A 26,170-nucleotide genomic window follows, 5' to 3' on the forward strand; every position below is an offset into this window, starting at 1 on the left:
GTGCAAATGCAGCCTCAATTATAAGCATAAAATTAGAGTCTGTTCCCCATTAATCAGCCCAGCTAATTGCTATGCACTACCATTAGCCATATGGTGTGAAAGACAGCTTGCTCTCCCTAAGATGAAATTTCTTCATTTCAGACATGAAATAGTGAGGGCTCTGTATTTTAAAATAGCTTGTTTTAGATATTTAATTTCTAAACAACTTTCAGCAGTGCTTTCTATCAAGGCTAACTGCACAATAAAACTTTGCATTTATGTGACAAAGCTGGGTATTTATAGTGTACTACAGCTACGGCACGGAGGAGACAAAGAATTCAAATGTATAGGAGAGTCCTGGCTGTGGTAGGAAAGCGGAGCTGAGGTTTGCTTCAGGTAGCTGTTTATTTCAAAGGATTTCATTGTGTTTTGTCAAATATAAAAATCTACACTGTTGGCGAAATGTTAATAGCTGGGGAGAATTCACAGCCTCAGTGGAATTTATTAGTATTGTAGGCAGCATGGGGAGGGACATCTATAGTTAATATTGCCTCAACAATTTCCATTATGAAACCTTCAGTGGCTTACAGCTTTGCCAAACTTAAACTGTTCTGGCTGAAATATCCTTTGCAGGGTGTCAGCCTCAGGCTGACTTTCTTTGGAAAGTTTCAGCTAAAATGGTTCAGCGATTTCTGAGAATGAGGTTGGAGTAAAATATGGGTTTTGTCTGTGTAAAATAAGATCCTACAGCTGTTTTGGCAAGAGGGTTCCCGTACCTCCAAGCTTCAGGGTGAGGAGCCTGTTTGGGGCAGGGGTTGTCCTGAGTGCATCATCTGTGGGAGGAAACCCACCTCGCTGGGGACCTTCTGCAAAATCTCCCACACGGACTCGCTGACGACTTGTTAGAGCCTGGCAGCTGATGATCGGAAAGTCGCCTTTGCTTTGCTGGCCACGTGCCACGGCCCCGTAATTTCTCATTGTTCATTGTCCCCGCGGAAAGGCCGAGCGCAGACACACAAAGCAGGGGGCTCCTCGCGTGGGGATGCTCCGGCCACCACCCCAGGGTGGGGACGGGAGCACTGGAGAGTGACAGATGTGGGGGTGAAGGGACCATCTCCTGTGTGCCCGCAGAGGGGGCCTGGCAGTGCAGGTAGAGATCCTGCAGCACAGGGGAGAGGAAGCAGAAAGAAGGCAGGAGAGCAGCAGGTCCCAAGGGGGTTGGGGTGAGGACAAAGGCAGCAATAGAAGCTGGCAGTAGTGGTGGCCAGGGAAAGAGAGGCCTCTGAAGGAGTAGGATGGGGATGGTGTAGGGCTTGGGCATGAGCCACGAGGATGGCAATAGCAGGGGGGTAGATCTGGAGTGCAGGAGCTGGAGGAAGTTGTGATGAGAGGCTGCATCACTATCAAGGACTACTTGTTTTAAAAACAAGCAAACCCCAAAACAAATCAATTTTTGTACGCTTTTTCAGTGTGGCATTTTGTCTGAGCTGTGGCTCCTTCACCCACTTGGGGAGAGATGTCATGGAAGAATAGCAAAGACAAATCCTCATCCTCCTGGCTGCAAAGAGCTGGCATTCTCTGTTCTTTCACAGAGCCTTAGTGGGAGCTGGAGGGTTTCTGGGTGGTTTGGAGAAACTCCTGGGAATTTTAAAATTCTTTCAGGAAAAGGAGAAAGGGTGCTGAACATTTAGGAACTTATTTCCAAGTGTTAAGTAGGCACTAAAAGCCAAAGCTTTTGAGGCAAATTGAATTAAAAGCACTTTTAAACAGGTCTGAAACTCAGGGTTTGCATGATGTTTTAATTCTCTGCATAGAAACCTAGAGTGAAGAGGCCTCAAATTCTGCTTTTGGGGGAGAAAAACTCAACAAACTGAGGTTTAACATACAATTATCGAGCACATGAAGGAACACTGGGGGCCTCCTTTCATGCCAGAGAGCCACCAGATGGTGGGATGTGCCAGCCATGCAGCCCTCCCACATCACCCTCAAATGGCAGTCAGGGAGTGAGGTCTCCTGATACCACTGGACACTATTGGGGTGCACACTTGGGAAGCCCTACCCAAATGAGAGGGCCACTTGATGAGCAATGAAGTGTTTCCCCCACTCTCAAAGCTGGGGTTGTCCCCACTGGTCAGTGCCTGGCTCCATCCTGCTTGTGGCAGGAGCTGACATTGAGGCATTCCCATCCCTGGGCCCCGTGGCCACCTCTCCTGCTGGCTTAATGCCCCAGGAAGGTGCCAACCTCTGAGCCTGGTAGTGCTTGGATGGTGGTATCTGCCTATCTCGTGCTGGGAGCCTGGGAACCTTTGCTTGCCTGAGTAAGTGTGGCAATTTCTGTCCCTCCAGTCTGCTGGGAGAATGTCAGGACTAGCCCTGATTCGCTTCAGTCACAAGAACTGCATTGTCTTAACTTGTGCCAACTCTGTTTCTAATTACATTTTAATCATTTAAAAATGATTAGTAGTTTTTATTGCCTTGTTTGTGGGTAAATTTTCTCACCCCACACATTCTAGCTGCACTCCAATGACAAGTCCTTTTATAGGCAAAAAAGCCCCCAAACGTCCACATGACTATTTACCTACAGCATATTTTATTCCTTCCTAAATTTTAATACTTTCAGGGTGCCAAGGCTCTTGCATTTTCTGGTGGATCAATTGTGGTATTGTGCTGTAAAATTAAGCAGTTTTTTTTGGCAATGCCAAACAATGTAACTTCCACCAAAATGAAGATACCGCACATGTGTTAACTGTGAAAAGTTTCAGCCCCGAATAGTTGCCTTGAAGCTTTTTGCGGTGAAAAGAATTATGTATTTTCCTCTCTTTGAAAACAAAATTATTATTTTTTTTTTAAACCATGTTTAAACAGGCTGTTTTTGTAAAAGGCCCCTTTTTTGTTATCTTTACTGTGGTTAGTTGCTTTATTGCTAATCTTGGTGGGTAACTGTATATTATTCACTCTATTGTTCAGCAACACAAGAGAACCTTTGTCATACTCCCAATAGGGCTATTTATATAGTGTGGCACTTCTGAGGGCTTCTTCCTGCCCTGATGTTCTTCCACCTTCTGGGGAAAGGAAAATAGTTCATCTGAGAGGGAGAGTGAGCGGTGGTCGTTCCTGACAGCCGCTGAAATACGGGCGATGCGTGGGTCCCTGGGATGCCATTGGGAACAAGCTCGGTGGTTTCCAAAGATTCGGTTGTGTGTGGTTGAGGTTTATCAGAAAGTTTATTGAACAGAGAGATGTGCTCAGGTCTGGCCAGGGAGAGCAGCCAGGGTGGTCCTCGCCGCCTGTCACTTGGTGCCATCATGGGATGGGGTCACTGCAGCCCTCACCCTACAGAAGCTGCCCAGGCTTCATCCAGCAGGGCCTTGGGGACCAAGAAGGGCTTGGGAGGGTCAGGAGCTTCTTGATTTTTTTTTTTTTTTTAGTTTTTTGAAGCCTTGACTTCAGCAAGGGATTGTCTGTTAAGGGACATCAACAAACAGGAGCTTTCCCTGCAAGATGGGTGTTTCCTCCCTGGAGCGGGTGGATGGGGGAAAGCCAAAGGCTTTGTTCACCTTTGTAGCTGTGACTTGGTCTTGTGGGTAAAGATGGGACTTCCTCTGGTGGGGAGAGCAGGACAGCTCTCATATTGCTCAGCCAGAGCTCTGGATGCACCAGGAGGGATTCCCACCCTGAGCACAAATGTGTATATTGCCTGTGAACTTACCTGCAATATATTTATGGCTCCTTACAGACAATAACCCCTGACAAGGAATCATCACAAACAACAATTTCACTTCTCTTAGGAAACAATGAGGCACCTTAGTTCAAAAGAATCCCAGCCTTGAGGTCAGCCATGGAGCAGTGCTTTGGGAGACGGAGCTTATATTTCACATGCCTGCTTTGTATCTGACCTGACGCAGGGCACCAGCCGCCAGAGCAGTGCTCTCCATGGCATTAGTGATCATTAACATGCTCGGAAAACTTGGGGAAACAAGCACGCTCGAGCATAAAAAGCTGCTGCTGATGGTGCTTGCATTTTAGCTCCCCCATTAACACCAGTGTTTCTTAGAGGGAGAATAATTGTGCTTTTGCAGTTTTGGGGAGGGGGGGGGGAGGTTTCCCAGTAGCTGAGAGCTGTGTAGAAGCAGGAATATCTTGTGGATGTGTAACATAAGCGTTAAGCAAATGTAAAAACCAGGCTCAGCAGGGAAAAATCTGCTTTATTTTGTGTGCCAGCATATGCGGGACAACTGTTAAACCCTATGGAAAAGAGGCTGCAAATAGGCAGGTCTCCCTGTTTTGGGCGATCCTTGAATTATTATTTGTGAAAGGGGCAAAACCCCTCTCTTTTTATATTTTCCGTTGCTAACCAGCTGTGCAAGAAGTTAAACATAGTAATTAACCCATATGTGACCCACTACATTTGACTGATTTCCAGGCAGGGCCGGCGCGGTAACTCTACCCGGCAATTTGAACCTTCCATGTTCGTAATGATGATTTTACAGTGTAATGGTCGCACTAAATCCTTTCGCTTTTGCTCTGTAGCCGCTGTTGTGACAAGAAAAGCTGTGGCAACAGAAATGAGACTCCATCAGATCCAGTGATAATTGACAGGTAAGGACTGCTATTGTTTCCTTCCATTTTTTTTTTTTTCTCCCTCTCCTCATTATAATGAAACACCTGCCCTGTGTTGCTAATGGGGAGGAATTAGGAGTGTATACGGATGAAATTTTGTTTTTGATACCGCATTAGTTGTGCTTTGCAATTGTGATTGCCTTGGAAGGACCATATGCGGGATAATGTTGGGATAACGGAGCGCCCTGCTCTGTGGAGGGCTCCAGCTCTTGTAACTGATTCATGTGCATAAAGAGGAGATTTTTCTTTCTGACTTTCTGTGACTCAATTCACATGCTATGCCAGGGAAGCTTCAGGAATAAAATAATAATAGTTTGTGATTTATGAAATGTGGTTGGGTGCTTATAAATATTTAACTTTTATTTGAAAAATGTTTGAATCATTATCACTTAGCTACTGTAGTTCTGTTGGATGCAATCCATCTACATTTTAAGGCTTTTATTTATGCATAAAAACAGTTAAGAAAATAGATCTGCAACGTAAGGTTTTTCCCCTCCTTTTATTTTCTTTGGTTGGAATACTATTTTGACTATATTGTCAGTTGATTAATTCATTTTTGCCTGTCTTAATTATCGTGTTTTTAAACAGATCCATATTGCTAATCTGACATCACTGAGTAAATCATTGTAGTACAATACATCTATTTCAGTTGTTCAGAGCCATGTGTAGTTTCTGTGCTTGCAAATTATGCAAAATGGTAGCCAAAGAGCCATTTTTACATTTTAATTGTCCAAATGCGTTGTACAAAGCCGCGTGTGATAACCAGGTTATTATGCAGCATTACTCTAGAGGAGTTAAATGGCCATGAAGCACTGAAAGTGTCTGTCATCAGCTGGGGAGAGCAACACCCTTGCGCTGATCTGTGAACAGAGGGACCCTGAAGGGAACTACCTAAACACAGAGGGGTGAGAGCACAGAGTAGGGGGCTTCTCCTGGCTTTCTTGTCTCAGTTATGTTTGCTTTATTAAGTTTAAAGTATCTTCCATGCCAGTGCATCCATTTTATGAAAGGAAGTGAGGAGGGTTTGATGTGTCGGGTGCCCCCCATGGAGGGCGGTCCAGGGGCATCGCAGAGCCTTGTGCTCATCCCAGCTCCCAGTCTTACAGTTCCTGGTTGAATGTGGTAAGAAAGTGCATGTATTGGAAGCTTATAAGAGATGTTTTGATTAGCTGTAACAAGTAATCCTGAGAATGTTTAAATCTCAGAAGATACCTCTATTTATTTTAACTGGGCATATTTTCATCTTCTCTGAGCGTTAGGTAATATCAGAGATAGTGTGTGGGGGGAAAACCCCCCAGTGAAATCTGTACAGAGCTGTGTTTTATAAGCATGCTGCAGAGTTGAACACTATAAACATGGTGTTAGAGTGGCATTTTGAGTGACATGAAAGCTACAAAATTCACATGAATTTTTCATTGTACTGGAAAGTGAGATGTTAAGATGCTAATGGCAGGTTTACAGAAATATTTTGTTTAACTATCTAGTATGCAAAACTGCTAGTTGCAAATCATTTTAAATTTTGAAAGCCAGGAATGCTTTCTGTTACATGTTTCCTGCAAAAGGAAGAAAACAGGTACAGGAAAAAACCAGCTTTATCTTTCTAGCGGTGATCCATTTCTCAGTCTTTACATAAATTGATGCAATAGATACCAATTTTGAAATTCCTTTTTAAAATGCAAGCTAAACATAATTTAAAGCTGATAACACAAACCCTACCTCACCACCCGCACTGAATCGTGCTTGGCTTGTGAACGGGTTAAGCTTTTAAGTTCTTCACTTGGTTTTTAAATTGTGACTTTGATACAGAAGGTTGATATGACTGTGGTTTGAATAACACTTGATTTTGACCTGTTCCTGTGGGTTGCAATGGTATAAGAAATTTGACTCAGCAGTACTGTAATTAGCCCTCCCCGTGTTTTTGAAACAGGATTGTGTTACCTGGATTGCATTAGTGTGGCTTCTATTGTTGCCGCTTCGCATCTGTCCCAGTAGGGTACTTAAAACCTTTTCTTGGCCGGGGCTAGTTCAAACACTTTAGGCCAAGTAAGTATGTGCTTTATACAGTTAGTGGCTTTAGTGATGTTTCTTGTGACATTTATCCTATTCATTTTTTTTCTCCCCTTTGGTTTGGAAAGGATGAAGTGATCTGTGTGGAGCCTTTTTACCTTAAAACGAGTCCTTTAAAATTGTTCTGTGATTAAAACGCCTGCACAAGTCAGACCATGTGTTTGGTTGTACTCCATTGTCGCTTCTCCACGCACGCAGTTTTTAACTATTGCGTCAATTGATATGCAAAACCATATTTAGATATTTTTATTTGCATTGAGCTTAGAGAGTTCATTTACCATTTGGGCTAAAGTGCTCCCGCATGCCTTACGCTCTGATGAAGTCTCTGCCCATGGATTTAATCTAACTCTTGCGTCAAATCCTGCGAATCCACAGACTCTGACCTAACATAGAATTTGACATAGAATCTATCCATGGGATTTTTGACTTATGTACTTACATGGAAATGCTGTCCTCTTCTGACAAGCTGGAATAGTATTTTGGATTGATTAATTCTCTTTGATGAGGTTAGAGAGACTTGGGATAGGGAGGGCTCTGGCTTTGTGGTGGTTTGGTGAACTTGGAGAAGAGGCTGTTTGGCAACTTCAAAGTTACATGAGTTGTATTCTTTTTCAACCCTGGATATACTTGAGAAGCGAATCATATATTTCTATTTAATCAAAATGTGGGATTTTTTTTTTTAAAGTATGTAGCTGTGTTTGAAACAGGGTATGACTTTATCCTTTATAAAATTCTTTCATACTTTGCTCTATTATAGTATTAGCAGATACAGCAGTGAAAGGGACTAAAGAAATTTATGCTCATATAGTGATCTAAATTTTCTTTGGAGAACAAAATAAATGTATTATAGAGCAGTAATTCCAAGGAAGTTTCTTGGAAATCTGTGTGTGTCTGTATCATCTTCTTAGCATAGCCTGTATATTTTATTGCTAATCCAGTTACATGTGTTGAGATGAAGATCTGATGAACAGGAACTCATTTTAAAAGGGGTATTATTGTCACAATACAAATGCACAATTCCTCCTACGAGTGCAGTGGCAGGGCTGTATTGTAATCACACTTAAAGAAAACACAGAGCACTTCCTGTTATTAAATTAAATTCTAGATTGATTTAACTTTCAAATTGTAACTCATATTTGAATTTAAAAGGTTTGCAATAAAATTCCTGTGAAGAAATTGAATAAATTGTAGTTTTATTACCACTCTGGATATCCTGGTGTCCTAACCTTTTTCCTTACAGTTATCTTAGTTCAATAAATAAAACCTCATTAGACTATTCCCATTTCAACGAGTTTATTAAATTTTACAGGAGTAATTAGCATAAGCTGTGCTAATTTTTCTGGAAGACTAATGAGAGAGCTTCCTAATTAGGTTTGCTTTGTAAGAATCAGAAAAGATGATAATGACAAAAGTCACATAGGGGAGAAAGTGGGGCTTTATGTTATTCCTTGGTTGAGGAAAGAGACTCCTCTCTTGACACACTGTTCCAAACTTTTAAACCCATTTTACCATTGTCAGGACTGATATTTAATGGTGTTACCAGTGCCTGCTGGGGCTTCTTTACCTTTTATGGCTGCATCCAGTAAATAGGAATCCTACTGACTGATAAAATAGGAATAACCACTGCAACCCCAAATATAGTGGCAGAAAAAATATATGCACCATATATATCCTATACCTCCAGCTTGTGACATTGCATGGAAAAAGGGCTGAAAACAGCCTGATTGGCAATTGCTCGTTCATCCCAAATTCTCCTTCTTCCCAGAGTGCTTGAGCAGGCTGATGACAGTGACCTGGAATTGTCTTTGCTGAGATTTACCAATACAGACAAGACCTACTTAGGAAATCTGGCCACTGTCTGTCTTTTGGATAGATCATCTTTAGCCAAGTGGCTCCTTGCTGGAGATCCCCTGGGTGACACTGTGTGCCCTTCAGGGGCAGGACACCATGGGGATGGCCATGGTCTGTTCTGGCCCTGCTCTGGCAACACACTGAAGTTCTTCATGTGCCACTTCTAATGCAGTTTTGGAGCAGTGAGGCTCCTCTGTCTTTGAAGATGTTTATGCCTTCCTAGTTCCATCAGAGTTGGATTGGGGGCTGTAATATTTTCTCTGCCTTATTATCAGATGACACCAAAGTATGTTTTAATGCATGACCTGCTACCAGTGTCTGAAAGGCCTGTGTGCTTCCAACACCTGCTGTACAGGATGCTCGGCTGGGCTCTCCCCAGCATACCCAGCCTCTGTGGCTGTGGAGGGAGCCAACTTACCTACAGATGGTTTTGAAATCTTTCAGCCTTTAACCTGAAAAATTTTATGTTTGTGGCTAGGATTTCACTGTGCAATGACATGAAAAGTCAATGTCTCTGTTTTACCGCTTTACAAGTCGTCACGTAGTGGATTGTATTTTACAGGCCTGATCATCTTTTCAGCCTAAATACCAGGAAGGTGAAAAAGTGATACAGTGGACTGTATCACACTCCCTGTATCCTTCCCCCAGACACACTGGTTAGGCAGATGTGGCGATTAATGCATTTTGCAGTAGCTTTCCATGCCTGGAGGGAGAGTGATGGCAAGGCAGGCAGAGCCTGCCAGCTTTGGGAGAGGTGCTGGCAAGGGAACAAGGTGGGTTTTGCTTGGGAGGGAGCTGCTGAGGATTTCTTTGCTGCAGGGAATGGCATCAGTGCTGGAGCTGGGATGTGGGCTCATCACACAGCAAAGTGGCAAGAGATGTCAGGTGTTTTGGCAGGGTTCCTTTGCAGAAGTCCCAGTTCCTGCCCTATCCTGGTCATATCCTTGTCCCCCTGGCCATATTGGTTCCACAGCCTGGTTGTGTGGGGTCAGGGGAAGGTGTGTGTGCTGCTCTCTCCTTATACCAGGCATGGGACTGCAGGAGCCTGGGGGTCCCATCCGTCCTGGTTCCTTGATGGGCTTTGCACACAGGAGGAGCAGGAGGGCAGGCATGGTGTGCTTTGATAGATCTCAAGACTTAGGTGAAAAATGTTCCTGGGCCTGAATATTTGGCTGTTATCTGTAATCTTATACTGGAAAGTGCCCCTTGCATTGCTGTGACCCTTCCAGAACCAGATGGGAGTTACTGATGCAGCAGGGAGGGAGTAGAAGGAGCAGAAGCTGGATGACAGAGGACTACCCCCAGCACTGCACAGAGATGTCTCCCAGGCTGTCTTTTAAGGCTGTGCTGCCTAAACCCTCTGGGCCTCTGAGGAGGGTGTTCAGAGAGGCAGAAGTTGGCCTCGAGCACTTCAAGCGAGCTCCTGGAGCCTGTGAACCCGTACATTTCTGAGGGGGAGGGACCAAAACACACATCCTCAAGGATTTGGTTGTGATTGATGCAGCTGAGAAGCATTACCCAAAACATTTCCCACATGAGTTAGGCAACCAAAGGCATTTTGAGCTGCTGTGAGATAAATGGGAGACTCTGATCAGTAGATGCTGCTCACACAGAGATTCTGCTGTGTATATTTTCCCCTCTACCAATGCTCCTCATGTGGCATTAGTCCTGTTTCTGGTGATGAAATCACTGGAGCTGGGGGTAGCTTTGCAAGGATTCTTGCAGAAATCTCTTGGTTTCAGCCTATTGGGGTTGGCACATAGCACTGTTGCTTCTAAATTCCTTTATTTTGCTCTTGGGGCCGAATGAACTCAGTCAGGGTCAAAACAGCTTCTGCTTATTGTTTGTTTGATTTCCCTCCACCTCCAAGTATAAGAATTTTTGTATGATCTTAGAAGTATTATGCAAAACCTTAATTTGGACTGAACTTCACTCAGAAAGTTTGTGATTTTCTCAGCAAACCACTTCTGAGTTTTCAGTTTGTTATTAACCCCCAAACCAGGCAAGTCTTATGTGAATTTGGGTTTCACTGCAAACATTTCACACTAACAGTTACTTGCGTCTCTCAGTGATGCCTTTTGAATCTGCAGCTAGTGTTCTGGGCTTTAATTGGAATCTTATGCCTGATTATTACTATTTAATATCACGGTGATGTAACAGAGGCTCTTATTCGCAAAGAAGGCTCGGTGTGCTAGGTGCTGATCCCATTCCTGAAGATAAATGGTTCTCCTGATGCAGACTAAAAATTGAGATTGAGATTTTTCTGTAGAGAATAAACACCTTGTGTTGAATGTCCTGGGGATGAGGGGAATTGAAGACAAGACTAGTCTGTTGCTTTTGGCATTTGACTATTAGAGCTCATCCACAGCCTGTTTGGGCTTTGAGAGTTGTGGTTTGGGTGCACACCTGGGATGTGCTGGACCTGCTGCCCTGAGCCCCCAAGGTCAGCATGTGCATGTCCATAGGGATCTGCCAGGTCGTGGGTGGATGGTGAGCCAGGGCTGAGCCATTCTTCACCTGCTGCATCCAGAGCCGGCTGCTAGCAGGTCAGTAAGTCCCTTGGGGCTCTTTTGGAAAATCTCAGCCTTGGTCAGCAAGGATTAACAATTTTAGGAGACTGTACTGGTTTGTCTTAGTCCTCAGGGTCCATCCTGAAGATCCTGTGGGTTTACTTCTGCAGAGGAGCACTCCGAGGTCTAACTGAGACCTTGTGGATGACTCTGCTGCTCTGGATGCAGGATTTGGGCATACAAGGTTAGAGGTGCTTTAAAAAGTTTGTTTGGCTCTGTGCAGTGACCTAATGTAGCACCAGGAAAGCTCCAAGTGCACTGGTCTGGTCCCAGGAGGTGCCCAGGGCCTGGCAGGGTGATCCATCCCTTTGTTTCTCATCACAAAACTTCAAATGTGCTACTCATATCTATCAATTTCTTAATATGAACTCCTACTTCAAAGCATGTCCTGCAGCAGGGAGGATGTACTCAGCACAGTGGGCTCCCTGGCTTCACGTAGTTCAGTGCCAGTCCTTCTCTCTCAAGAGAGGGAATTTTTTTGGGGAAAAAATACTGGCTCTTTCTCATATGCATATACATATGCACATAGTTTCTGGAGTGGATAAATTTCCCGTTCCATCCTAGCACCTGATTTATTTCCATATTTGCTCTCACAGTGGGAATGCATATATGAATAAGAGCGATAGGGAAATGTATTTGCAAAGATCATCCTCAGTTTTAATGCAGATTAGCTAAAATTCTTCTGAACATGAAAAATGTATCTCAGCTCTGTCCCAGCATTTATTGGGTAAAAACAAAACCCAAGCTTTATCCTGCAGACACTGAGGTGAACGTGTGTAGTTTTCTTCCTGGGAGTAGTCATAAATGTTTGCATGTCCCAGCCACCAAAATGTATTCTTGTAAGTAATTGGCCACATCTACAAAAATAACTATGTTAAATTCAAAGGCACTTCTGCCTGCTGGAAGTATTTAATTTTAATACAACATCTAACTAATAAGGTTAAAAGAGAGCAAGAAACACTTGTAGGTTACTGTGCAAATCATGACTGAGATAACTTTCTAGAAATGGCTTTAACACTGTCCTCAGAGAGCAGCAAGTCTCTGTAGTAGTAGTGGGAAATGCTGGTATGAATTTTTCTTTTTCCCTGTAGCATCAAGGGTTTTTTTTCTGTAACTCTTCTGGAAAAGTACAGAAAAGCCACACAAAGTTCCCAGTGTGTCACATTAGCAGTTTTGCATAGGTAGTTTGTGATCAGAATATATTACTGTATCAACTGGATGTTTACTTTTTTGCTAAGGACAGTATTTTAGAGGATTTTTTTTTTTTTTTTAATGGAATGAATTATTTTCTACCCCCTGTTTAAAAATAGCGCGTGGAAATAGGAAATGTGAACACAAATTTTCTGGTGCCGTTAATATGTGAATTATATGAGATCAGTTATTAAAAGGCTTTATATCAAGTCACTGAAATTATATACTGGACAGTAGTAAGGTGACCCAGATATAGAGCCTTTCAGTGCAATCGTTGAGATGCTATGAACAGTACTGTTTTGTCTTTGGGTTCTTGCTGCCTCTAAAGGTGTAGGCAGATGAAGATAACTTTAAAAAGAGCTATTTCTCCAATTACAAGCTTTTGTCCAAGAGCAAAGAAAGATTTTTAGACTAACAGCATTCAGTATAACAAAATTAAATTCCCTTCATCTGACAAGAAGCTGAGTTTGGCAACAGTTTGGGATTTTTTGCTGGAGATAGAGCAGAAAGTGCCCTCTGCACCCCCTGTTTTTCACAGCTAGCCCTGAGAGGGGGTGACCCAAGTATGGGGGGAGCGAGGTGGGCAGGGTGGGTGGGCACTGGGAGGTGTCACACTCTGGGAGAGTGGCCACCAGTTCTCTTGGGGACATCGTTTCCCCTTTGCTGAGTTCCCCTCCCAGGGGCCCGAGGAGGGGTGAGGGAGCTGCCACCCCCTCCGTGCCAGGACACCCGGCCAAATCTTTCTGGTTTTGTAACAACACGGTAACGTCCAATCTGGAATTCCACAACTATGGCATCTCGCTAACCGGCTGAGGCACAATAGTTCAGTAATGTAATATAAAAAGTAATGGTGTTAGCTAACACATCCTTAATAAGATATTGTCTGCTGCTCTGCCATATGCTACCGAGCAGGCTTTCCCTCTGTGGGGCTTTTGAGTTCTCTCAATAAGATTATTTCAAATACTCTAATCCTGAATCATTGACATGAATACAAAAGCCTAGTGACATCTAATAGATGCCTCTTAGCTTTGCTTTTCCTCTTGTTCCTTTCCTTTTTTTTCTCTTTTTACCTGACAAAAAGCTTACAGACACTTGGGCTCTGTCTCTCAGTACCAGCATGTGGGTCCCCTCATGAAATATAAAGGAGGAAAAAGGGCTGACATAGGGCTGATAAGCCACAGAGCAAAGGACCATAGAATTAAAAGTAAATGCCAGTAAATCCTACCCTGTACACTCAGTTGTTCTTTTATTGTTTTCTTTAACTCTTCCAGTGCCATGCTGGGCTAGAAAGAGATGAAAAATGGGGTTACAAAAAAAAAAAAAAAAAAAAAAAGTGATGTTACAACAACATAGTGCCAGGGTCCTACAGGCTTGCTTAACACTTGGGTTTTCTTAGTGCTCCTCTCACCTTGACTTTCTAATCAGAGTTGCAAACTGTTTCAGCTAATTGCATCATTCAATGAGCTGAATGTTTAGGTAATTTTTTTCAAAGATTAAGTAAAAAAAAATAAAAAAGACATTTTTAAGTGTCGTGATTGTGACCCTGGGAAGGATTTATTTTATATAACTAAATGTTAGAAAGATTTGAAATCCCACTGTTAGAGTCTAGTTATCAAAAAATAATCTTCCTCTTAGTGTTGTCTCAGTGACTGTCAGAGACAGAAATTAATTTCCTGTTCATCTTCTTTTGGACTCTGACAAACTATTCACCTGTTGATTCCAAAATTTCCCTTTGGAGAAAGTTATTGGTGCAGGATACAGCCAGTGTCTACAATGGGTTAAAATTAGCTATTTAAAATATAATAATTTTCCATATTTTTTTTTACGTCATTTTGCATATGAGACTGTGAGGCTTTCCTGACCAGGATAACCATCCGCTTCCCCCATATGAGTCAGGTCTTTTCTGTAAACTCCCTCAATATAATCTTTCAGTCGGATTTTTTGGCATCTGCATCACTACATAACCATTGGCTGACTTCCCAGATGTTAAGTCACTTTGATAAGTGGATGTTAAAAACCACTTTACCTAGTTCAAATTTTGTAGAAGGATGACACAAGGAGAGGAGAAATGTATTCTGTATTCATTAGAAAGTTCTTTGCTCTAAAAGAAGAATAAAATTAGCCACACTCAGAGCTATTAAGATCTGATGGTAGCATCTCCTCCCAGCTGCTCCATGTGCCTCCATGGTGCCAGCACAGTCCTTCATGAGCTGGAATCCGACTGCAGACAGGAGCACACCCCACACCACATCTTGCTGGGAGTTCTGCAGGCAGGAGAAGGAAAGGACCTGCAGATGTTCTGTGATCGCTGCCCCGCAGCTCAGATCAGGATTTGCCCCTTTTTAAATTAAAATGAGGAAGCCTGGCTGCATTACAAAGGAGCGCCTTGGGTCTGGGGCAGAATTTGTTTCTCAAACTGGGGTTCATGTGCTAAAAGCAGCTCTGTAAAACTTGCTTTTTTCCTTATCTCTGGGTCTTGATCTCTCATTGGCACCACAATCTGGTGTTACTGGGCCCTGCTGGACTCTGATGCTGCTGAGTGCGGGATGAACAGCGAGGGAATCTCTACCCTACAGAGCTGTTTAGGCAAGACAATCCCTAGGCTACATCTACCTTCTTTTTTAAAAAAAACACAGTGAGTTTCATAATAGCTGTGGCATTCTGAACAACAGAATAAACGGTACTGTGGTGTAGGAGGAAAACTTCTCGCTGAACCCCATTATGTGTACATAAATTGTTGTCTGTCATGTACTGTGTAGCAGGGGAGAGGAACTTTTTATTTTTCTTGAAGGATTGCCCTGCCGTGACAATGGTAACTTAATTTGTCAGAAATTACAAGAACGTTAATACATCATGCCTTAATTTGTCATTAGTACATTAATACTTTCGAAGTCTTCGGAATTTCTCTAGCAGATGTCTTCAAAGTTGGCTGGGCATTCATAAATTTGAGTTTTCAGGATTATAATTGTAACTGAGACACCTATTTTCCCTGATTAATTCTTGGGAGTTGGTATTTAACAGTCAGCTTCGTTGACATCCGCAGCCGTACGCACTTGAAAGAATAACACGCTGTTGGTTAATATTTGTGTTATTGTAAAGTGGCATGATTTGGAGGAGGAAGAAAAAAAAAGGGAGACTGTTCTCGGGGAAACAAAAGAGAATTTTGGGAATGCTTTTTGCCATGGTAACCCAGTTATCGCTCATTAATCTGTCACATATGAAACAAGTTCCAGACTACAACACTCTTAGCCGAGGCAGCGTTCCCCGGGGGGGTTCACCTGCCAGCAGCCCCCGGCCGGGCTCTGCACGGCGCTGGAAGGGTTAACCACGGCAGCAAATCCCATCATGTGCCTGGTTGGGTCTGAAAGAGGGGGATCCCCTCCCTGCTTGGGCCACCTGGGCTGCCTGGCCCTGCCACCCCAAAAGCAGCTCCTTGGGGAGATGGGGAGGCGGCCGATGGGCGCCGCTGCGCTGGCTTTAGGGGCCGCCTGTATCTCCAGAAGGAAGGAAGTTTTTTTCCTTCATTTCCAAGATAAGGTGTCATTCATGAGAGCAGCGTGCTGAACTAATCAGGTTAATTGAGAGGCCCTGAATAGCTCTCATTGAGCGGATCCCTCCTTCCTGCTCAAGGCAGATAGTGCAGACGGAGAGATTACAAGTGCTTTAAACTCTTTCTCTCCATCTCTGAATTTCACACCGATTTCGGGATGAGGGAGGGTCAGAGCAGACGTGTGACACAGGGTGGTACAATTTAGCTTTGCTGGGAGCAAGGCTTTTTTGTTGTTGTTGTTTTTGGGTTTTGTTCTTTTTTTTTTTTTTTCTTTTAATTATCATCATTGTGATTATTTTTTAGTATGGCCAGTGCTTCCCAGTTCTCCTGATGCCAGGGACACCCTGCTGATTTACACCAGCTGGAGTGGTGTAAATTACTCCACTGTTTTGGAAAGATGTAGAGCACTAATGCAGTCACATGATTGGCTCTAGATTGACCTGCTCCTGAGTGTTGTTAATATTAAAATTATTTCAGACCTCACTCATGGCTGGGCTGCAGGAAACATTAATTTTAAAAAGATGTTTTCAGTGTTTGAAGCAGATAGCAGTGGGTTTTATTGCTTTTATGGTATCATTTCCCTTTAAGCCCTTCTAATCGAAGTGGCTGTACATAATTTTATTCAAGTTTACCAGAATGTGAAAGCATTTCCCTCTGGATACTCTTGCCAAATTAGGAGCATCCAGGCTCCAAACCTCACTCTAATCTTCCTGCTTGCCACAGTCTATTACATTTTCTTTGCAAATATTGGAACTATTAGAATGAAAGAGAGAGAATTTTCAGGAAAACAAATTCCCCAAAAATAGTGTGCGTGTCCCCACTTCTCCAAAATACACTGGTTGTTTAGCTCAATTTAAACATGAGCATCATTGTCCCTGTTGGCCCTCTCCTCTCCCCCCCTTGCTTCTTTTCCTTGGAAGTTTCAGGAATGACTTTAATTATCTCTACAATCAAATTCTCACTGCTGTCCCTGTGAAAGCGTGTAGTCATGGATTGCTGGGATTATTTTCTTTAGCACTTGGGGATAGAGAAACTGGTTGTTTGGAAATGAGAACCAGCTGGGTTCTCAGAGCCGGCGTTTGGAGGAGCCACTTCGCAGAGAAACCCGGCGCTGAGCAGAGCCATGAACTAACCCCCAAAGTGCCGGTGCCGGGTTTGTCACACGGGATTATGCAACATCAGGGCTGGTTTTTTGTTTATCTCATTAATATGCATCTGCAGGGTGGCTGCTGCCTGAGCTTGCCTTAACTCCTCACCGAACTTTCTGGAGGCAGAGGTGCACCCTGCAGTCCCTTTCCCCGGCTTCACCTGACTAAAGCAGAGAAGAGAAAATTAACCCCCTGCTACCAAATAACTGTGTCTCAGACGTACTTTGCAGATGACAAGTAAGCAGGTAAAGAGAGATTAATGCAACAAAAGAGAGCAGAGATAACTTCTGTTATCTTACATCTATTGTTGCCCTAGAAGATGAGCTGCAGGGGTGACGTTTTTCCTTTCTTCCAGCTTGGAGAAATTAGTTATTTGTCATATCTTATTAATCTGTTTCAGTGCCAAATTCAATTTAAAATTAGGACCATACATCTAGTCAGAAATAATATGAGCTGTGCTTCTAGCTGAGTATTTTGTCATAGGGAAAGGCACAGAAATCCTCTTCATTTAGTTGTACAGATGTAAATTTGGAGATATTTCACGGGACATAAAAAAACTGCTGCAGATTTCTGTCTTTCTAAAAGAGAGAGGTGTTCGTTCTTTGGAATACAAGGGTTTGTTTCTAGGGTTTATTTATATTTTACCATATCAATATAAAAGACATATATATACATAATTTCTCCTTTAAGGGTTCTCTCATGATCAGGCACACTTTTATTTCTCTGCACACTGTTTTTAGGGTGGTTTGTAGTTTAAATTTTGGCTTCTTAATGTTTAAAATGCAATAGTGACTAAAGAAGTAGCTTAGGCAAAAAGTCAGGAAAAGAAGTCTTCCTGTTTCTTTATTTTAAAAAGTTTATTGCAAAGAAAATGACTGGTCACTGAGCTTTGAACCACTACTTATAAATGATTTGATTTCTTTAATGCCTGGAGTACAATGACTTTGACTCTATTAATGTCCCCTTTAGCACAACTAAATTATTTTTTGAAAGATGAAACCATTTAGCTCTGAACGTGCTTAGATCATAGCATGACCTAAAATCTCTTATATACATTATATACATTCTCACAGTGGATTTGTATTTTTGGTGGTTTTGGTTTTGTTTCTTTCTTTCTTTTATTTATTTATTTATTATATTTTTTAATCTGGATTTTCTGTTTGTTTTCTTTTTAATTTAATTTTATTTTTTTCCCCCAACAAATAACTGCTGCATTTCCAGTCACTCAAATTTGGACAGAATTTTACTTCCTGTTTCAAAGGTCAAGGAAAGCTGACCTCAACAGCAGTGTTGAGGCTGCTGAATTATTCATATCATTGACTTTGTGTCAGCTTCCACATTTGTGCAGAGGGATGTTTTATTCATTTATCTCATTTAGGGACCTGCTCTGCACCTGTTTCTACCATTAAGTACCCTGTAATTTGCATTTGATGCTAATTTAGTTTCATATCAGCCTGGTCCCCTCTTGTTAATTTAATTTTCTAAGACCCTTTTCATTACAGTAGAAATGTTTCCCTCTTTAAAGCAAACATCTATACAAGTAATTGTATAAACTGCCTTTTAAATAATATCTTTTAGAAGATTCCATCGTTTAATTCCTTAATTCCTATAATTAGCCATGGTTTGATTAATGTTTCAAAGGGTTAAATTAAAATGCAGAATTACTCAAATGCATACTTGAATAATTTTCCCTCTGCTGATAACAGTTTCTGCTTTGCTGCTTTTATTCTACTCGTGATTCTGAATATTACATGTACTAACAAGCACTAATTTTCCTCGTGTAGTGATTTTCCTTTGCTAAATGATAGCTGGTTTTAATGTATAATTGTCGAAAACTCCGTATTTCCAGTGGGATACTTAATTTTTTTCCTTCTGATCGATTGTAAACAGTTAAGGAGAAACGCTGTGGCTGAGGAGCTGCTCTGGGTTTCTTTCCAGACTGTAAGAAACTTAGGGATCCTTTATTTTGCCAGCAAGCAGCGCCGCTGTGTTCTCACAAACAGCCTGATTAGCGCCGGTGGCTGCAGAGAATAATTTGGAAATATTTACAACCATCATGGATTTGTTTGTGTAGGTGAAAATTTACATACGCTGTGATCCTACAGGGCAAAATGCTCTGGGGTTGTCACCTCCGAGCACATTTATGCATGTTCAGTGCAGGAATATGGCACCGGGGTAAATAAATGACCAGAGGGGCTATAGTGGAAAATCAAGTCCCTTCACTCCCCCACGGGTTTATTTAGAACAAGGCTGGATAATTGCAGCTGGGGGTGGGCGCTGTGCCGAGGGATGGACGTCCCCTCCCCTCCTTCCCCAGCCAGGGGAAAATGGAGATGCCGACTCAGAGGTTTCAGGGGTGAGAACCCCCCCTTTCCTTGGTAGGTGTTGGAGGGGGGACACGGAGATCGGTAGAAACACGGGGCTGGGAGCAGCGGGGAGCTGGACTTCATTACCCAGCAAAACAGCCTGTGCTAATTCCTCACTCTGTTTACACTGGGGAGGGGGGAATCAGGGCATGAGTCCCAGGGGACTGCCTCCCCAAATCCTTTCGTGCCCTCCTGGGGATGGGAGAGGTCTGGCTCTGTTTTGGTGCTCTGGGGAGGGTCTCCAATGCCCAACCGAGGCTCCAAGCTGGTGCCAGCCCACTGCTGCAGTGCCACGTGTGGCAGGAAGGATGCAAGTCCTGCGCACAGGGTCAGCTTTGCAGCAGCTTTTGTTTTGCCCCAGCAGAAGGTGACAATACTCTTCCTCCAGGTCCCCCTGAAGCCATGATGAGTTTGGGGAGAGGTACCTGCGGGGTTGGGCTGAAAGGGGGCTGTTTTGCCTCTGGGGTCCCACTGCCAGTAGTGCCCAGGGCTGCTCCAGGGGCTGAGTTTGGCTGTGATAATCCCCAGTGTGTCTTACGTTTCCTTACATGCTGTTTAGACAGACGGGCTTGAGATGTGGGACCTGGAGCTGCTAATAGCACAAGGATTTGATGTTCCAAATCTGCATTGAAACAAACCCTCTGGTTTTGTGTTGCTGTTAGCATGTTTTGGTTTTACTCTTTTCGGTGACAAAGGGGTTTCGTGGGCTCTGTTTGTGCTGTGAGAGCCCCCAAACACCAGTGCTGGGGGTCCAGAGTGGGTTTGTGTCAGGGATGCCCAGTGGAGTGCAGCTGGTTGCAGGAGTACCAGGGCTGGGTGATGGTCGGGCATGGACTCGAATGCCTGCAAGCGTCACCTCTCCCATCAGCCCCAAAATTCAGAAATTCATAGTTGTTCCCCCTTTATTTTATCATATACTCACAATGACTGCCTCAGAGCTGGGCATTTCCTGAGTATTAATGACCAGCTGGGGTTAATGGCCCTTGCTTGTGCCTTGAGCCATCAGCTCCTCCCGACTGGTCATTAATTCCCAGGAAAAGCCCTCTGTGGAGGTCATTATTGCCTAATTATCTCCATACACTTTAATGCCAGTTTTGACAATGTACAGTCTCATACTTTGAGTTATAGGTACTTTATAATTCATTAAATAGCTTATCATTAAAACTGCAGATGATCTTGATTATTATTTATTAATGTTTTCCCTTTGATTTTTTTTTTTTTTTTTAAATCTGATGCTCCCATTCTGTAGGAAGGAGGGGACAAAGGTAGATGGGGTATGGCTCCGACGTCAAAAACCATCACACGGCAGCTCTCCCTGTCTGGAGGGGTCTCCCTGATTTTGAAAGGTCCCAAAGGCATCTGTCAGCTGAGCCCAGGCCTCAGCTCTGAGCTCATCTTGCTTAGCCCTTGGCAGAAAGACTTGAGGAGCAGTGGGATGGTCACCTCTGCTGGAGCTCCCCGTGCTGGCCCCAGAGTGTACGAGCACTGGCAGGATCTGGCCCACACTTTTGGCTGTTCTTGCCTCACTTTTCTCCTTACCCTGGTCCAAATTCAGGCCTGGGGTTTGCTTCAGGAGCCTTTTATGCCCTTGGTGAGTTGTTCACGGGGTGAGCTCTCTTGGGGTTCCTGGCTTGGCCCTTTCCCCAGCAGCATCGTGCAGGTGATGCATTTCAGTGCAGTTCGGTGGTGCAGGAAATAAATAGAACAGGCTCAAGCCAAGCAGAGGGACTTTAATTTGTACTTTTCATTAAGCGTGTGCATCTCTCCCTCGTGGGAGAAGTTTCTCTTCTTGTCACTCAGGTGCCCCTCTGCATGGCATGACAGAGCTGCAGGTGTAGAGGGTCAGGTGCTGCCTGTTTGTGCTGGGAAAAGTGTTGTATGGAGCCCAGCCTGGATGGCTCTGTGCTGGGCTCCTCCCTGGAATCATGGCCTGTGGAAATGGCCAGAAGAGCAGTGACAGTGACTAGGGGATGTTACTGTCTTATTTGCCCCAAATGGCCCACTCCTGCAACCTCGTCTAGTTTTCCGCTATTTTCCAGAATAGAAAGCTAAACCTTTGTGTCTGTGGTTCCTCTGAGGTTTGGGTGTGCAGGATCCCTGCTCAGCACCAAAGGGGGCCGTGACCAAAGGGGCCACGATGTTGCCCCATGCTCAGGGGAGATTGCAGTGGAGGAGGACTCTGTCAGCCTGAAAACGTGTTAGGATGTTGGCTCCTTGTACTCAGTCATCATTTGCGTTTCTGCTGCTCCTGCCTGACAGCATCAGCTAGTTTCAACAACAATAATAATGCAGTTTTGGAGCTGTTTTCTCCATTACCTGCGTCTCTGTTGGTTTTGTGTTTGATGGAGGAAAAGTTGTGTGAGGATGTGAAAATACTGGCCTCATTGAGCCATGCCATTGCCTTCAGAGGAGGCCAAATTTCACCCACTGTATTTGCTTTTCTACCTCTGAGCCGTGTTTGTTTACAAAACCTTCTTCTGAACTGCTATAAACCGCCCAACCGAGCTGCCTCCCTGTCCCAGTTTGCTCTGGCCTTCTCCAGAAACCAGTCCGTTTTGATTAAAATCATAATGTCATTTGGAAGCAGGGAAACAAACCAACCCAAAGCCTTGTGCAAAGTTTGAAAGTAGCAAGTTGCTGATGGGAGAAAAAGAAAAACAACCAAACTCCCTAAAATTCAGACTCAACGGGGTCTCCTGTTGTCGCTGTCAGGCAAGTCCAAGGGCTCGAGGCTGATGAAGAGTTACACGCTGAATAAAAAAAAAAAAAAAACAAAAAAGAAAAGAGGGCAAAAGGGAGCAGTGTTATTTACTTATTTATTTAAGAGCCTAAAAGATTTATGGTAAAGCTAATTTAGGAGAGCGCTCGGCTCTGCATCCCGGCTGTGTGCGAGAGCGGTGGGAGCGGGGAGGGTTTGGGGAGGAGGGAGCAGCGCCGGGAGCGCCCCGCGGGCTCCCCCCGCCCGCTCTCAGAGGTGCCATTGTGGGAGCCGTGAATCGGGGCTCACATCGGGGGCTCCGCGCTGTAAATCCCGCCCGCGGGGCCGGGCGCGTCGCGGGGCTCCCCCCGGGAGGAAGAGCGGCGGCTCCGGGATGTCGCCCGGGAGAGCCGCGGGAGCGGAGCGGGACCGGACGGGACGGGACGGGGGCTTTGCGGATGGGGAGGTCTTCCCCCTTCCTGTCTCCTCTCCTTTCTCTACCTCTTCTTTATGTTTCTCCTTCTCCTCCCCCCTCCTTATTGTCCCTCTCTCACCCCCCCGCTATTTTTTCCTTTTACTTTCCCATTTCACTTTTTTTTCACTCTTCTATTTTATCCCTCCTCTTTTCTTTCTCTTATTCTTTTTTCTCTTTTCTTCTCTCTCCCTTCCCTTTCCTTTTCCTCCTGTCCATTTTACCCTTTTCTTTTTCCCCTCCTTTTTTCCTTTTCCTCCTCCATTTCCTTTTTCCTATTCCCTTTTTCTTTCTCCTTCTTCCCTTCTCTCCTTGTTCTTCTCCATCTCCTCCTTTCCTTTTCCATCTCTTCCACTTTTTTCTTTCACTTTTTTCCTTTTTTTTTTTTTTTTTTTGCTTCACTTTCTTCTCTCTTTCACTTTTCTCTCTCCTCTGTCTTTCTCTCTAATTGCTCCCTTGCTAAAAGCCAAAGACAGAATTACAAATGCTGCCTTGGCATTGTGGTTTGCAGCATTCTTCAGGGATGTTTTCTTCTGCACAGTATGTTCTGTATCTTCCTTTTGGATCGTCCTCTCTGTGAAAGAGAAAATATTCCTTCTCTGTTGAGAGCAGAGAAGCATGGTAGAATTATGAAGTGTAAAGAACATTCTTCCCTTTCTCAGCATCCATATAATTACTGTTAAGCCAAACCAAAAAGCCTCAGGCTTAGAGATCACTAGAGTAAAGTTGCATTTTGCAAGACAAAAATTGAACTTGGTGCTCAAAACAAAAAATCGGTGAGCAGTTCTGTGTCAAAGACTGTAGAAGCAGGCACGTTATTTTGTTACGAAAAAGCAGAGGCACTCAGGTTTGTTGCTTTATGGAATATAAAATTAGTTATATTTATTTGTTTTTTCCTGCTTTGCATGGAGCAAACTGAGCTATTAAAAGTCTTGATAAGTTTGTTTTTCAAAAAGAATTAGTAGAATGAATAAAGAAAACATTGGAACAGGGAATAGATGTGATGTACAGTGACGATGTTGCCTTTTTAAGTTCTAATTTCAGGGTGGGAGCACAGGAGCCGTGTTGGATGGGAAATGTATTCATGCAATGAAAGGCTGCATTTGAATGCAGCTTTTTTGTTTACATTTTCAGCAAAACCAAGATGACACAGCTGGGCATGTTCAAAGTGAAATAAAAATAGGAGTGAATAAATAAATAGTAGTAAAGAATAGTAGTAAATAAAAATGAAACCAAGCGAGCGCCATGCTGAGCCTTGCGGAAGGCGCCCTCTGTGTTCCCTGGCGGTGTCAGGCTGGGAAGGCGGTGCCAGCTGATGCCCAGGGAAGGAACAAGGGTGGTTGGGTGGTGCAGGGAAGCCAAGGGATGGGGCTAGTGGGGCAGGAGTGGACAAGCTCATCTGTGATAAACTCGTCCTCCCACGCTGCAGCCCTGTGGCTTTGCCGTGCCTTGAGCTGCTGAGCTGAGCATTGTCTTGCATGTTTTGGGGTGCAGTGTTTAGTTGAGAAGGCAAAATTTTGGCTGCCCATCCCAATGCTGTATAAAACCCTGCTCCTTGCAGGCAGAGGAAGAGGAGGGGGTGGGAAAACCAGGGAGGCCGCTGGGGGGCTGGGAGCTGTAAGAGAAGAGGCTGGGAGACCTGGAAGTGGCAGGCAGACAGAGATAGATAGCAATTAGGATCTAGAAGCAGGCTGGGAGATAAGGAGTCACCGAAGATTTACTGTATGTGTATGGACAGAAAGAAAGAGCGAGTACATTGGGAGCAGAGAGGGAGGTGTGTACGCACAGTAAATCTCCAGTGATGCCACATCTCTGGCGGCTTCTGCATCCTAATTGCCATCTCCTTGGCTGCTGCTTTCTGGCCTCCAGCCACTTTCTCTCCATTTCCCTTCCTACCTCCAACACCACCTTTGTGAGCCAGGATTCAGCTCCCTGTATAGTAAGGAAGGGTGCTGCTCTCCTGGCGTGGCTGGAGCAGTTTTCCTGTGCCCACTGTGATTTGTACTCTGCTTTCCAGGACCTCCAGTGAACCCTGGGAAGCAGAAAGGAGCTGTAAATGCCATGTGCTTGCTCCTTGTGCTGGGACTTTGGGGTAGAGCTGGGTGCCCTGCACAGCTCAGCTGTCCTTGGGTGTTTTCCCTACTGACAGTAAGAGCCCTTTGCACTGGCTGACCAGGAATCAGGGAATTATGTTTTCAGTGTGGGAATTCAAGCAGTGTTTCTGATTGTCACCTTCTGGATCAAAGGCAGCCATGAGCTCCAGCTCATGCTTGCCAGGGCAGCAATGATATTTGCAGTCTCAGGAGAGTTTGGTCACTGCCACCACTCTTTAAACTTACTTTTAGGATCCTGTTTTCCACCCAGGAACAACCTGGAACTATCTGAATCTTTGGGAAGATCTTTCCTCTTCTTGTCAGCATTCATATCAATGTAGTTTTCCAGGTGATTTTTCTTGGGTCAAATTCTATTTGCTTTAGCAACATGAGTAGCCCCAAAGACCTTCTAACAAGGAGGTCAGAAGGATGGTGGGATCTGCAGTATTGCACTGAACCTTGCTTCCCTTTAACTTTTAAGGGTTTTTTTTTTTCCCCCTGCCAGACAGGAACAAATGCCTCTTTGAAGTGGAGTATCTTATTGTGTCATGAATCTTAGAGATCAACTTCTGATTTGTTCAAACTCATACCAGTAATACTTAATTAGAATAGTTTTATAACAAGTAAATATTTTCTTAAATGCATAATTGATTGTGTAGGGAAGGAAGAACTGCAGGAATGGAAATCATACATCATTTCATTATTAATGGCAATGTCTAAATAAAATGCAGACCTTGTCATATTTAATGGATGGCTGAGTCCATTCTGCTTTAAAACACAAACAGTTTTTTTTTAAAGGTGCCTGCATAATTTCAGCCAGTTTAGGTGGCATTTAAGATTTTCATAACTGTGTTTGAGGGGCTTTAAGTTTGTATGACCTAAACTAGGTTTTCTTAAAGCAAACCAATGAGGAAATGGTCTTGGCATAGAGTTGAAAGTTAATATTCTCTTAAATTTTTTTTCCCTGAATAAATTAATTTGGGGATTTTCTTACAAACTGCGTAACACCTAATGAAGGGTTTATTTTTTTTTTATTGTGTATAAAATTGAAGCTAGTGGAGCTCTGCAGATTTACACTCACTGTGGCTGTGGTGCATGGTGTTACCGAAGGGCAAATTCCAATTCTTGTCCTTTTATTGGCTATGAGAGCTGGCGAGTGCTCTGAGGGTTGACGAGTGATGCTGAGATGTGAACAGGATATTTGCAGCACAAGTGAGGCTGCCCTGGCCATGAAGGGCTTGGGACCAGACAAAAAATAGAAGAAAGGTATGATATATGAGCACATCATGGATTTAAACAATAGAGAGAGTCAAACAGGGGATGGGTTTTGAAATGAAGATCTGCTGCAGGCTCAGTCCCTCAGCCTCTGGCTTCAGTGGGATTGGGGGCCTTTGGGGGCTGGAGGCACAACATATTCTCTTTCGTTTTCTCACCTTGCCTTAAGGACCAGATCCATCAGGGCAGCACTGGAAGTTCCTTCCAGCTGAGCTTCTGTCTTTCTCTCAATGTCTTACAAAGCTGGAGAAATTTGCCATATTATCCACTGTGTGAATGCCAATAGCAAC

General features: G+C 43.8%; 1 protein-coding gene across 8 annotated transcripts in view; it reads left to right on the forward strand.

Moving 5' to 3' along the window:
* EBF1 (EBF transcription factor 1) overlaps positions 1–26,170 on the forward strand; it is a 270,443-nt gene that overhangs the window by 14,632 nt on the left and 229,641 nt on the right. For all 8 annotated transcript variants that reach the window (XM_050312000.1, XM_050312001.1, XM_050312002.1 and 5 more), the window contains exon 6: positions 4,510–4,578. In XM_050312000.1, the coding sequence (XP_050167957.1) occupies positions 4,510–4,578 (69 nt within the window). The remainder of the gene's footprint in view (positions 1–4,509; positions 4,579–26,170) is intronic.

Source organism: Myiozetetes cayanensis, unplaced genomic scaffold (assembly GCF_022539395.1).
Source record: "Myiozetetes cayanensis isolate MyiCay16 unplaced genomic scaffold, myiCay2020 scf17, whole genome shotgun sequence".
Classification (NCBI taxonomy): Eukaryota; Metazoa; Chordata; class Aves; order Passeriformes; family Tyrannidae; genus Myiozetetes; species Myiozetetes cayanensis.